Source organism: Esox lucius, chromosome 19, assembly GCF_011004845.1.
Source record: "Esox lucius isolate fEsoLuc1 chromosome 19, fEsoLuc1.pri, whole genome shotgun sequence".
In the NCBI taxonomy this organism is placed as follows: Eukaryota; Metazoa; Chordata; class Actinopteri; order Esociformes; family Esocidae; genus Esox; species Esox lucius.
This window is the reverse complement of record NC_047587.1, coordinates 12,886,354-12,900,625: the sequence shown is the minus strand read 5'-3', so window position 1 is coordinate 12,900,625 and position 14,272 is coordinate 12,886,354. Positions and strand designations below refer to the sequence as shown.

Sequence of the window (14,272 nt, the reverse complement as noted above, 5' to 3'; positions counted from 1 at the left end):
TTGCCATGTGTGTTTTAATCTCGAGCGACGTTGGCCACTGTCCGCGGGTAGAGTGAGCACCGGGCTCCGAGAGAGCTAGAGGGGAGGTGTGGGGGGGAGAGAGAGAGAGAGAGAGAGAGAGAGAGTGCCGGAAAAGCGTGTTTACACAGACGGCAAACTGCCTGGGGAATCGTCAGGGAGAGGAAGTCAGCCGGCTCTATGTCTGCCTGCTCCTACTTCCTGCTCAGAAAAAGAAGCCAGGATCCTATTTCAGTCCAGCGGAGCGGTGTAGTAGCCGAGATAGTCGACAGTCAGTCAGCATGGAAAAACAGGGGATCATACCTATTTCATCATAAACGTTTTCAAGGAGGGGAAGGAAAGGCAAACAAGAGATCGCAGGTAATGTGAAAACAAGTGATTTGTGTTTAGTCGGTCATAATGGATTTTTAGGATGACTTTAAAAGTGAAAAGGGAACATCGATTTTAATATCTGGTGGTATTATTTAAACGGATTGACTAATCTTAATGTATATCATCTATTTTGTGTGAATTGGCTAAATAATAAACTTGTTTTGTTTCTAGTTAAAGTTATCAAAATACGTGAAGTTATAAGTTATAGCTGTTTATTCAACATATTGGTTGAATAGGAAGAGAGCAGCAACAGAGTTTCTGGTTTGTCTGGTTTGGAGAAGGCTACACAACATTTCTATGAGCTTTGAGCTTCCGGTTTGAATCTGTCTGGGTAGTGAACATCTTGAAAATGATTCAGGTTGACAGAAAAAGAAATACTATTTGAGAGTCTGTTTATTTAAACTTCGGTTAATCGCATGTCCCTTGGGAATTATATGCTATTATATTATTTAAAATAAAATAATGAGATGGAGAGAAAGACAGAGAAAAATATAATGAAAAACATCACAGTACAGCTACCGATCCAACTAAATATATAGCTTGGGCTTTACTTTATAAAACTAGCCATATGTATAAACTGCGCCCGCTCGCGATGGTTGGTTGGATTTTCCAGCGGCTGCGACTGACAGTGAATATGAACAGGAAGAGAGTAGATTTAGTCATGGCTAAGTAATGTCTGCACACAGCACCTAATCACATTAGGAGTTTCCGTTCCCCAAACACTGGATGGCTTTGTGCTGCGGCGCACCAGCAGCGTGACTTTTCAATCCTAGTCTACTCTCTGAGCATCTGCAAAGCAAGCAAACGATTCTCACTATTCACAACTCAGTTTTATGTTGGGGCAAGTAGTAAGGAAAGGGTCTGGCTGTCCCAACGGTCGCGTCTGAGGCCGACGAAAAGTAAGACTGGGAGATAGGAAGGAGACGCGCTGGATACACTAGTACATACATACATAGAGAGAGAGAGAGAGAGAGGGGGGAGGGATGGAAAATAAGCAGAGTCCTATAGCCTGTCAATAATTTCAAAAGAGATTAAATGAAGAGGATTCATTAGTAGGCCTAAATGCAGAACTCTGACATGAAGATGATGGTTCATATTACAAAGATGGCAGATGTTTTCAAACAGTGAATGATGGGGAAAGTACGACTGATTTTCCCCGACCATTTCTCATGATGTCCGAAAGAAGTGTGATTGGGACACTTGGGGACAGTTTGACCTTATCTCATGACCCAAGCCTATCGGTGAGTCGGATGTAGAACGGGACTGGGGAACTGCGCCCATAGTGTGGGATCCCCCTGTCCCTACTAAACGTCCTTGAAAGCAGAATAGGAGGAAGTCCTGGCTTTGACAGTTTTGTGGCTTCACATGACAAACAGAAAACTCTAGGGATAGTTTGCGCCGGAAACCGGTTAAATCAGTTTTGACGGCGTGTTCTCGTGTACATGTGCGCAAACGTGTTTTTGTGTGTGTGTGTGTGTGTGTGTTTGGTGCTAAGAACGCGTTGGGCCGTGCGCATGTGTGTGTATGTACGATACATTGCATGCGTGACCGTGTAACGTGCATGCATACGTGCATTCCTACGTATATACATGGGTGTGTGTGCATGTGGGTATGCTTGATATGAAAGTTATCAGATTCAATAAAGTCTTCCACTCCCATCACCTCAGCACCGACTCTACAGTGGATGATCAGAAAGACGAAGAGACAATTAAGCCGTAGAACAAGTGTAAACCATATCCCCAGATGCGTAATCATAATTTGTGCCCGTTTTGCAAAGCAGTAAAATCAACCGGGATTACAGGAAATTACATTTTTTTAAGTGGATAGTAATGCATATTTTTCTGTAGATGTTAATACATTTTCAGTTAGGGCAAATCCAGACAGGCATTTTTAAGGCCTTTCAAATACATTACTACAGCCCAGTTTCACAGACACAGATTAAGCCCACTCTAAGACTGAAAGACTCAAACTCAGTGGAGTTGAGCATAATTTTTTTTGTCAAAGAATAGGATTAATCTGTATCCATAAAATCATGTTTTGAATTTAAAATTGGGAAATTTCTGTAACAACAAGATTATCAAATTTAAATACAGCATCTGTATGTGACTTAGTTGCTTAGTCTGGGTTATATTAGGGTGACAAGAGGTCAGTGTTAGTCTGGGTTATATTAGGGTGACAGGAGGTCAGTGTTAGTCTGGGTTATACTAGAGTGACAGGAGGTCAGTGTTAGTCTGGGTTATACTAGAGTGACAGGAGGTCAGTGTTAGTCTGGGTTATACCAGGGTGACAGGATGTCAGTGTTAGTCTGGGTTATACCAGGCAGACAGGATCTTAGTGTTAGTCTGGGTTATACCAGGGTGACAGGAGGTCAGTGTTAGTTTGGGTTATACCAGGGTGACAGGATGTCAGTGTTAGTCTGGGTTATACCAGGCAGACAGGATGTCAGTGTTAATCTGGGTTATACCAGGGAGACAGGAGGTCTTAGTCTGGGTTATACCAGGCAGACAGGATGTCAGTGTTAGTCTGGGTTATAACAGGGAGACAGGAGGTCTTAGTCTGGGTTATACCAGGGAGACAGGAGGTCTTAGTCTGGGTTATACCAGGGTGACAGGAGGTCAGTGTTAGGCTGTGTTATACAAGGTAGACAGGAGGTCTTCGTAGGGGTTATAAACAGTAAACCAACCCTAATCTCTATCTTCCTTTCTTGTTACCCTGGTCTCTCTCTGTCTCTTCAACCCCCCCCCCCCTCTGTCTCTCTGGGCCCGTCATACTTCCTGTAGCCTCGGCCAGGTTGGACCGCAGCATACTTCTGGCTTGAGCTGTTGTTCCTGCTTCTCTTTTTTTCTCACTGCTAAATCTGTTACTTTACACTACAGAATTTTAGAACGGTTCTTCTTTCCGACAAAGCAACTTTACCTTGTTCCAAATTTGATCTCACAACACCACTGTGTATGGTGATCAACTGTGACACTGTCGGACACTTATTAAACTAAACTAAACTAAATCGATCTAAAATCAATGCAGATAAAACCACAGTCACTGAGTTATTGAACTTGGTTTTTGCTATCCCTGATGTGGACATGATCCTGTGGTGGTCCCATGTTGATTGTCACTGTATGTTTGTGTTTTTATTTTTCTATTTGGATTCCCTTTCATTTTCTTTACAAAGCAACCATCAGTGTTCCTGGGGTCCACAGGAAGCCCAATACATAAACAAACATCCCAACAACATGACACATTTGAAATACAACTGAACACTACCAAACACGTGTAGATTGTGTGTGTGTTTGTGTTATGTGTGCAAGTATGTTTAAAAGTCTGTACAGTGCTGTACATAGCCGAGAGTTTGTTTTAGACCTTGGGACTGTGAGGAGACCACTGGTGTCCTGTCCTATGGGGTATGTATGGGTATCTGAGCTCAGTGGTATTTGTTTAAATAGACAGTAGTTGCTCTTTGTTACCGTGATATTTCTCATAGACACTATATGTGCAGCGCTCATTTACCCTCAACCGGGAGAGAGCTAATCATGGGCAGCGCGTGTGGCTTTGTTTGGAGCCAGCTGTAGATTTGCCAGTTCCTTCAGTGTCACACCTGACCATAATACTGAAAAGTAGAGTAGATGGGACAAGGTCAGGGCTTTAATGACCAGCACAAGTGTTCCTTGTGCCTGAAATACAGAACATGTTTCAATAACAGACATACTTCCTATCTTCACAACAAGTTTGTGAAAAAACCCAACCTTGACAACTGCCCATCCAATGGCCCCCTAAGCTTGATCAATGACAACACCCATTATGCATACCTCCAGTTGAGGTTCAGTTTTTATAGAATATCTCCAACCAAATGCAATGTTTTTAGTTTTTACATGTACAGTATGTACGAATCATCATCACCAGGCATCACCATTCTAGCTTCTGTTTTTGGCAACAAAAAATCTTTCCATGTGTGTGGATGGTATCCCTGTAATAACCAGTCTCCATGTGATTTTGTCCCATTGTCTAGGTATGGACAGTGCCATCACCTTGTGGCAGTTCCTGCTGCAGCTTCTTCTGGACCAGAGCCACAAGCACCTGATCTGCTGGACTTCCACTGACGGGGAGTTCAAACTGCTCAAGTCCGAGGAGGTGGCCAAACTCTGGGGTCTGAGGAAGAACAAGACTAACATGAACTACGACAAGCTGAGCAGAGCCCTGAGATACTACTACGACAAGGTGCCATAATCACACCACACAGACGATGTACACAAACACTACTACTACTCAACCGACACAAATTAACGACAGAAAGACTGCTACCACCAGACAACACAGCAGTTAAACATGAGCTACAATAAGACTGCTACCACCAGACCACACAGCAGTTAAACATGAGCTATAATAAGACTGCTATCACCAGACCACACAGCAGTTAAACATGAGCTACAATAAGACTGCTACCACCAGACCACACAGCAGTTAAACATGAGCTACAATAAGACTGCTACCACCAGACCACACAGCAGTTAAACATGAGCTACAATAAGACTGCTACCACCAGACCACACAGCAGTTAAACATGAGCTACAATAAGACTCCTACCACCAGAAAAACACAGCAGTTAAACATGAGCTACAATAAGACTACTACCACCAGAAAACACAGCAGTCAACAGTCTGGCATTGACTACAATAAGACTACTAGCTCCAGAAAACGCAGCAGTTAGACATGAACTACAATAAGACTACTAGCTCCAGAAAACACAGCAGTTAAACATGAACTACAATAAGACTACTACCTCCAGAAAATACAGCAGTCAGACATGAACTACAATATGACTACTACCCCCAGAATACACAGCAGTCAAACATGGACTACACTAAGATTACACTGACAAAGTATTACACATTGAGAACAAGACTCTGGATTGTAGTTTGCTCCATAGAAAATACAGGTACATTCCGACTTAGCAGACATATGGAGCATTTACCATGAATGCAGGCCCTGCTAGCATGACATTTCCACTAACCTTAAATGGTAATTACTTTTGTAGGCCTAATGCTGAACCTTAATGGTAAAGATTTAAAAGAGCCTGGACTATGACTGCCTGAGTAGAGCACAAAAATAAATGTTAGTCCTTTAGCAGATTATCCGGGGCAATTAGGCTAAACTGTCTTGCTCAAAGTTTGAACAAAAAACTGGTCTCCCACTGCCGGCTCTGGGATTCAATGTGGCCACTAATAAGTTGCATGTCAGATGCTCTGATTGGGACGTCTATCAACCTGGGCTTTTCTGGTTGATGCACATTGTTAATTGTTCTACTTTTTCAGCCCAAGATCCCCAATGGCAGATACATAGTTTCACTTCCTCTATTTCTCACCTAACAAGCAGCACATCATAGAAACAATTTCGCACAGTTGGATTTAAGACATTTTGTAACCATTCTGCATGGCTTTGGTGGCAAGTCATTTTCTTGTGATAGAAATGTGTGGCAACAAAATGGCTTCGTCAAAACACTTTGTCAGAGTTCTGTTGTCCACTGACAGTCAAGTTAATAGTATGTTTTAAAATGTTGTTATGAACTCATAAATAATATAAAATGTGTTACAATTAAAGAGGTGAATAGAATTGAACACCGGCAAACCAATCTCATAATAACCCCCATGTGTTCCAGAACATCATCAAGAAGGTGATCGGTCAGAAGTTTGTCTACAAGTTCGTCTCGTTCCCAGAGATTCTGAAGATGGACCCTGCCGCAGTAGAGATGGGCCTAGCGCCCGGCAGGGTGAAGCTCCACGAGGATCAGGATGTCCAGGATCTGGATGTTGAAGAGGAAGAGGAGGATGAGGAAGAGGCCCAACAGCAGAGGCGCGCCCTCGGGGCAGTCCTGGAGGCGGCTGCGGCCCAGCAGGCTGCGTGCCGTAATGACTACCTCCGCTCCAGCTTCTACTCCTCCTTCAGCATTAACTCACTCCACCATCCTCCAGAGGATCTTATCCGAGCTCTGAGGGACAGGCAGGACAAGAAGCAGGACAGGAAACAGGAGGAGGCCCGCTCTGGAGTAATCCGCTTTGGGACCAACCAAGTCGAGAGGACTCCCCCCTCCCCGTCTCCGTCCCATTCCCACTGCCTGGTAAAGTCGGAGCCCTCTTTCTCCTTCTCTAATCACTGGCCTTCTAAACCATCACCCCACCACCACAGCCTCTGCCACCAGCGCCGCTCACCTGCCTCCCCCCACAGCCCCAATCCACAGCCTGGGCCTGGACGGGGAGGCTGGAGCCCGGAGTCTACGGAGGAGGAGGATGAAGGGGAGGACTCAGACCATGGGGCCCAGCCTCTGAATCTCTCCTCTGGGCATAGAGAGAGGGAAAGGGCCCTTCAGCCCCCAGAGAAGAGGACCAGTAATAGCAGTAGGGCTGATAGTCACGGAGACAGTGGACATGTACTCCCACCCAAAACAAAGAAGCCCAAAGCCTTAGAGATCTCTGCCCCGTCCTTGCTCCTTACAGGAAGTGACATCGGCTCCATAGCCCTCAACAGCCCCGCCCTGCCATCCGGGTCGCTCACTCCTGCCTTCTTCACCACACAGGTATGATGTTAAAATGTTCAAAAGATGTCATTGTTCTGGTCGGAAGTATGTCAAGAAACGTCGGAAAATGAGTGATTCTGGTCAGAAGGTTGTCTTTCTGGTTGAAAAGACATGTTTTAAATCATTTTACCTAATAGATTTGACATGGCACACCAGCCAGAGCATCCCAGACATTTTGCAGCATCTGTTGACACAACATTTTATTTATTCACTTTACGGGTTTTTCCTTTTCATACATTGAGTACCTTTTAAAATTCCACAGGAATTTACAAAAAAATAAAGTTTGGGTAAATTGAGTTTAACCTGTTTAAGTACAACAATGATTTCTGGTTGTTGTTGGGAATGACTTGCCACACCCCTGACATTTATTAGTGACGCTAATCAATCTTATCTGATGTAGAGATTTAGAGATTCTGTCACCCTCTTATCAATGTCCAGGAACTGATCTGGCGTAAACCATGCCTCCAAAATCACATTGTTATCAAGCCTTCCTTTAAGGTTCGGAGAATGTTGTGTTAGCCAACACTTGTTTTTATTGAACGGTCCCAGAAGCAAAAAAATTTTAGCGAATGTTACATTTTCAGAACCCTCCCCCACGTACTGCATGGCGCTCCATGCAGAAAACTGTGTTGGTCACAGTTTTCAGACTGTGTAGAACACTCTTTGCAGAAAGTGTTTCCATCTGCTAGTTTTCTGAAAACGGAATTCTGAAATCTGCTCAAATGGATGGACCACATTGACTTATTTTCTTAGCTTTGGGGAGGGTTGTTTGATTTACAAATGTGCATAAAGTACAGTGAAAGCATCAAGCCTTTAGACATTACTGTTATGTGTGAGAAACACGACTGGTTATTCGGTATTTAGAAACACAAACAGCAAATGCAATTATAAGCTTGTCTCCTGTTTGGGACGATTGTGCCATGTGATAAGAAAGGTTAGTTGCAGGCCTTGGGCATGTCATCTGTTCACCGAGATTGACGCTCATTTGACTCTAAAGCTGAAAACACGAGCCGTGATAATGAAGCACTCCGAGTGCTGATACCGTAATGGTGTAAGCTCTGTCCTGTTGGTCGTCAGGTGCATTGGCAGAGAACCTTAAAGTGTTGCACGTGTTATATTGATAATATGAAAGCAGTGGCAGTGACATAGTAGATAGAGTTTTTGTTGAAAGAGAAACCCACTGTCCAGTGTATATGTGAACCAGAGACTTAGACCACTGGACCAACTAAGCATTTTTGAATCTCCCCAGCGCCAAGCTGCACTCTAAAAAGAAAAGTTTCCTGGAGGATCTTTTAGGAGTTCTTCAAATCCAAAATTGTGGAAGAACCCCTAAAAGTTCTCTGAAATCTTTTTGACTGGTTCCTCGAAAAATCTGGAACCATTTGGTGGTGGGGGGGCTTCATCAAAAGGTTCTTTGAAGAACCATTAAAATTTGTTATTTGAAATATCCATTCGTATTTTACCCTTGAAGAACTTTTATGAGTTCTCCCCTCATTTTCAATAAAGAACTCTGAAAGGATCCACCAAGACCCCTTTATTTTAGAGTGTACAGCAGCTAGGATCTACAGACACAGGTTCTGGGGCTGCCCGACAGCCCAGCAGGCAAAAGACGTCTTCATTAAATAGGCTTTTCTGCACTATTGTTCTGTAGCAGTGGCTCCCAACCGTTTTCAGTTACTGTACCCCCAAAAAGAATTTCCACTGCTTGGAGTACCCCTGAAGTACCCCCTCATGTTCATTTCACTAGTAAGTCTATGGTGTCATGAGTGTTTTCAAGTACCCCTGTGGAAAGGCCAAGTAACCCCAGGGGTCCTAGTACCCCTGGTTGGGAACCACTGTTTTGTAGGATGCAAACTCCAAACTCTAACAGCAGTAAAAGACCCACATCCAAAGACATACCTTGGTCATTAGATGTTTTTAATAATAGTATTTTTTTTTGCTCTATTTTCTTTGAGTAAAACAGATGGGAAAGTGAGATTTTGCTCAACCACATTTTATATTTTATAGAGAAAGACAATAGGGTTACATACTGTAAATCCTGCCCTAGAGTAGCCAACAAGACAGAGGTATCAGATGGAGAAAGAGAGATTAGGAGAGCAAGTATGACAGAGCGAGAGGCTTTGATAGAGAGGTTAGAAAGAGAAAGAGAAAGAGAGAGAGAGAAAGAGCAAGAGTGGTAAATAGAGAAAGACTTCAATAGAAAGAGAGAGGTTATGAGAGAGAGAGAGCCGTAAGTAGAGAGGGAGAGAGAGCGATAGAAAGAGAGGTTCTGAGAGAGAGAGAGGTAAGTAGAGACAGAGGGAGAGAGGCTGATAGAAAGAGAGAGAGGGGTGAGTAGAAAAAGAGGGAGAGAGGCTTTGGGGGGAGGCCTAAGTAATGCCACATGCTCTAATCATTCCATTAATAGTGAAGAGAAGGGCAGACACTCCAGGGCTGGCCCGGTCCCTCTGCTCCTCAACACTGGCTTATTTCTCTGAAGGTGACACGCTGGGGAAGGAGGGGGTGCTTGGAGGCTGGAGAAATTGATTTCACATGTAGCTCTCTAACCTCTTCAGCCTTTACAGGCGTTCCAAGGATATGATGCCTTAAGGACTGAAACCCAAATCAGCAGCGATCACAACCCTCACATACCACTGCCCCTCCCCTTAACCTCACCCCTCTACCCCTGCACCTCCCCTTAACCTCACCCCTCTACCCCTGCACCTCCCCTTAACCTCACCCCTCTACTCCTACCCCTCCCCTTAACCTCACCCCTCTACCCCTGCACCTCCCCTTAACCTCACCCTCACATACCCCTGCCCCTCCCCTTAACCTCACCCCTCTACCCCTGCACCTCCCCTTAACCTCACCCCTCTACCCCTGCACCTCCCCTTAACCTCACCCCTCTACCCCTGCACCTCCCCTTAACCTCACCCCTCTACCCCTGCACCTCCCCTTAACCTCTCCCTCACATACCCCTACCCCTCCCCTTAACCTCACCCCTCTACCCCTACCCCTCCCCTTAACCTCACCCCTCTACCCCTGCACCTCCCCTTAACCTCACCCCTTTACCCCTGCACCTCCCCTTAACCTCACCCCTCTACCCCTACCCCTCCCCTAAACCTCACCCCTCTACCCCTGCGCCTCCCCTTAACCTCACCCCTCTACCCCTGCGCCTCCCCTTAACCTCACCCCTCTACCCCTGCACCTCCCCTTAACCTCACCCCTCTACTCCTACCCCTCCCCTTAACCTCACCCCTCTACCCCTGCGCCTCCCCTTAACCTCACCCCTCTACCCCTACCCCTCCCCTTAACCTCACCCCTCTACCCCTATCCCTCCACCTAACCTCACCCCTCTACCCCTGCGCCTCCCCTTAACCTCACCCCTCTACCCCTACGCCTCCCCTTAACCTCACCCCTCTACCCCTACCCCTCCCCTTAACCTCACCCCTCTACCCCTACCCCTCCCCTTAACCTCACCCCTCTACCCCTACCCCTCCCCTTAACCTCACCCCTCTACCCCTACCCCTCCCCTTAACCTCACCCCTCTACCCCTGCGCCTCCCCTTAACCTCACCCCTCTACCCCTGCGCCTCCCCTTAACCTCACCCCTCTTCAAAAAAGGAGAATGCCCAGACTTCCGTTTATTTTAAAAACTCAGATGTTGTCACGTAGTCTCAGACGTTCACAGGGCGAGATATCTGAGGTGAAGGTCTTGATTTCAAAATATGGTTCACTGGGGTTTATTTTAACTGTTTTGAAACTCATATACTCTGGTCTCTGTCCCCCCCCCACCCCCCACCCCACCCACCACATTCATTATCTCTCCTCCTCCTCCATCTTTAATCCCCAGACTCCATCTGGCCTGCTGTTGGCTCACAGCCCTCTGTTGTCAGGCATCCACTTCTGGAGCAACCTGAGTCCCGTCGCCCCTCTGAGCCCGGCACGGCTGCAAGGACACGGATCTCTGTTCCAGGTAGGAGCTGGAGGAAAGGCAGGGGGTTGGGTGGGAGTTGGGGGCGGGGGGGGGGCAAGCAAGAGTAACTCCTACAGGTGACCTCTACGTGCAGCTTGGCCCCATGCAAAGCTAAGTGATGTCAACAGGTGGGAGTGCGTGTCATCAGGGGGTAGGGAATGTACTCACAGGCCCATGACTTGCCGACAGGAAGAGAGGTGTGAAAGAAAAGAAAATGAATGGCTTTGTGCAAATGCCTGTGGGTAACGGCTGCCATGATGTTAAACTCTGCAGATTCTATTGGAGTAGATTAGACGATTAGATATTACAAACTAAGCACGGGGGGGGGGGGGGGGGGATATGAAGTGGTCTGTGTTGGTTAAGAGGTCTAAGCTCCTGTCTTCAGTTCACGTGTTACTGCAGCTGTGGTCTGATCTGTCCCCCTGTTATTCAGACTGTCTGCATCACAATGAAGCATAAAATGCCTAAGTAGGTATACATACAAATAAATATTAATAAAGACAGTACACACACACGTTCAAAAGTTTTGGGTCACTTCAATGTCCTTGTTTTCCATGAAAACATACATGAAATTAGTTTGAATAGCAAATATAGCAAAATAAATAGGAAATTAAGTCATTGACAAGGTTAGATAAGGTAATCAACAGCTCAATAGGGTTGAGATCCAGTGACTGTGCTGGTCACTCCATTATAGACAGAATACCAGCTCACAAAATAGTATTGCATGGCGTTGCAAATTGGAGTGATACTCTTCCTTACTCAAGGTCCCTTTTACCCTATATAAATCTCCCACTTTACCAGCACCAAAGCACCCCCAAACCATCACATTGCCTCCACCATTCTTGACAGATGTCTACAAGAATTCCTCCAGCATGATGCCAAATGTAACATACAATTATTTTGGTCTTGACTCTAAATGTTCTGTAATGGTTTTTAAATATTTACATGCGCATGAGATAATGGAAATATGGCCACCACACTACATACGACAGGCTTCTTCGTAACGTCACTGGCCACTCCCACACATTGGACAAAGAATCGATACCAGGTCATTCTCTGGTCAATCGAAGATCTCTTCAATAAATGTACAGAACTTAGGGTTCTCTGTTCATTACTTTCTCATTTACCCGGGTCACAGCATACTAAATGACAACTATATAGAAATGAATATAAACACAATAGAAAATAAAAAAACACGTAACTTCCAAATTTATAATAATAGCATCAATAAAATATTTTGGTTCTTAGTTTCAAATTTCTACTACATTTTCATTTGGTCAATTTGCACTGTTCTGTGAAGTGAGTAGTATTGTACAAGATCTTCAGTTTCTTGGCAATATCTCGCATGGAATGGCCTTAATTTCTTAGATCCAGAATTCAAATAATCGTTGTGGATGGCAGGGAAATCCCACACTTTGTTTCTGTTCCTTTTTCTGTTGACGTTCCATCCGGCAGGGGAATAATGTACTGTATGCTAATGTCTGTCAGGTAGAGTCAATGTTAGCTTTCCTTTCCACACCTCCTTCTAGAACTCACTCACCTGTCCAACTAATATTGACACATTAAACCTTTTCACATACCTCTCTATCCATTTGACATACAGTACCTTTACAGGTCATTTTAAGAGATTAGTTCTATAAAATGGCATTTGTGTGTGTGTGTATCTAAATTATAGACCCCAAGATAAGAAGCCAATAGTACACTTCATTAAGTTCAGTCATAATCAAACCTGGCTTGTTTTGATACATTACAAGAAGCCCGTCTCTTAAGTCATTATTCCTCAGTCCACGGGCTCCAGAGGTGTTCAGTTTCAGCGCTCTGCATAGGCAGAGAGGGAGAGGATATCCTGTGAATACTTCCTGTTTGAGCCCAAGGGAGTCGAGGCAGACAACAAAACAGGGCAAACCGGTTCCTGAGAGGGCTGATCCTGGTCTGTGTAACAAATGACACCCTGTCTCTTGTATAGTTCACTACTTTTGCACTACCAAAGTCCCTTTGGCTCTGCCTTTGTGTAGCTGGGCAGATAGCCTCCCTCTCCCTTCAATTGAAACACACACACACACACCTAGAGTGGTCTCTTTAACGCACAGTTCACTCACCCCCTCCTGCTGTAGCGCGTTGTGCTTTGTTAGAAACGATCGGCCCGGGAACGGTGAGAGGGGTGTTGCACGGAGGGGAAGGAAGGAAGAGGCACACTGCTTACCCAAACAACAGAAAAGCAGGAAACCGGAGCAGTGACAGCACAACAGTTCCTCTCGTGATAAGAGCTTTGGCGGAAAGCTCTGTGAAGCACAGAGGCAACCCCTAATAAATGAGCACACCTAGTAAATTGCATGCCAGGGTTTTTATCCCTCTACAGCAGCGTAGCATAGTGCAGGGTTTGACCAGCACTAGTTGTGGGAGGTTCAGGATGTATGTTCTCTGTCCCTCGTCTTTGGCTTAACCTCCACCCCAACCTTTACTCTCTCCACAGTTCCCCAGTCTCATGAACGGACATCTTCCTGTGCCCCTTCCAAACCTGGATGGGTCCCCGTCCCCCCTCCTCCTGTCCCCAGCCAACCATAAGTCCTGATCCAGGCACTCGAAATCCAGCCCATTGGTTTCTACAGTACTTCCGTCTCCTTCATCAAGCATCTGTTCATACAGACTGTTCATCATCCACCAATTTTTTTTTATTTCTCTAAAATTCTCTAGTAGTATTATCATTTTTCTTTCCTTTATGTGCAACGTGCTTACTGTAAATAATCAAGATTGACTCAAGTCATAACGGCATGTTGTGGCCTCAGTTTTATTGCACTTAAGTTGGTTCCAGCTCCAGTTGTGTAGTTGAAAGCACTTGGTTGAAGCCATACGATGTGGTGTCTGTGATGAAACACATTTCCAGGGCAGAACCCTGTTCAGAGGGACAGTTGTAGTGGAGTGTTGTCAGGGTTTTAGTAAGACATTACTGTCATGAGGCTGGTCTCCAAGGCTTGCTTGTTTTTTAATCTTGTACAAATTAATTAATTTCTATGCCTCTTTTTATGATTTTAATAACAAAAGGTGAAACATTGTTTCCATTGTATGAAATGTATGCACTGTGCCTTTCAAATAGTACCGGCTGTGCCTTTTAAAAAATGTAAAAAAATGGTCGCCATATTTTTCCTCCTTAAAAAATATAATTTTATGAAGACGAGATTTCAAATCAATGAAAATGCTTCAACAATTTGTAATGTTTTTTTTTTTTTTTTTATACCAGAACTGATATATACAGTGTACAATTTTATATTGGTGAAGTCTTGTTTTTAATAAACATGAATGCTGCGATACACAGCCTTTTGGTAGGAGCAGCGTGTGCAACAGCGTCAGAAGATTGAAAGCGTC

General features: G+C 44.8%; 1 protein-coding gene across 1 annotated transcript; it reads left to right on the top strand.

The window, feature by feature from the left end:
• Nucleotides 1-111: 111 nt before the first annotated feature.
• Nucleotides 112-14,235, top strand: LOC105021848 (ETS domain-containing protein Elk-3). The gene is made up of 5 exons (XM_013138897.4): nucleotides 112-378; nucleotides 4,394-4,602; nucleotides 6,041-6,955; nucleotides 10,787-10,909; nucleotides 13,383-14,235. Exons 2-5 carry the CDS (start codon nucleotides 4,396-4,398, stop codon nucleotides 13,479-13,481), a joined length of 1,344 nt encoding a protein of 447 aa, XP_012994351.3. The 5' UTR covers nucleotides 112-378; nucleotides 4,394-4,395; the 3' UTR covers nucleotides 13,482-14,235.
• Nucleotides 14,236-14,272: the final 37 nt, after the last annotated feature.

Excerpts from the sequence above, each read along its gene's own strand:
- LOC105021848 (XM_013138897.4), top strand. The coding sequence starts at position 4,396 with ATGGACAGTGCCATCACCTTGTGGCAGTTCCTGCTGCAGCTTCTTCTG. Across the intron at positions 4,603-6,040 it reads TGAGATACTACTACGACAAG|AACATCATCAAGAAGGTGAT; the intron begins GTGCCATAATCA and ends CATGTGTTCCAG. Across the intron at positions 6,956-10,786 it reads CTGCCTTCTTCACCACACAG|ACTCCATCTGGCCTGCTGTT; the intron begins GTATGATGTTAA and ends TTTAATCCCCAG.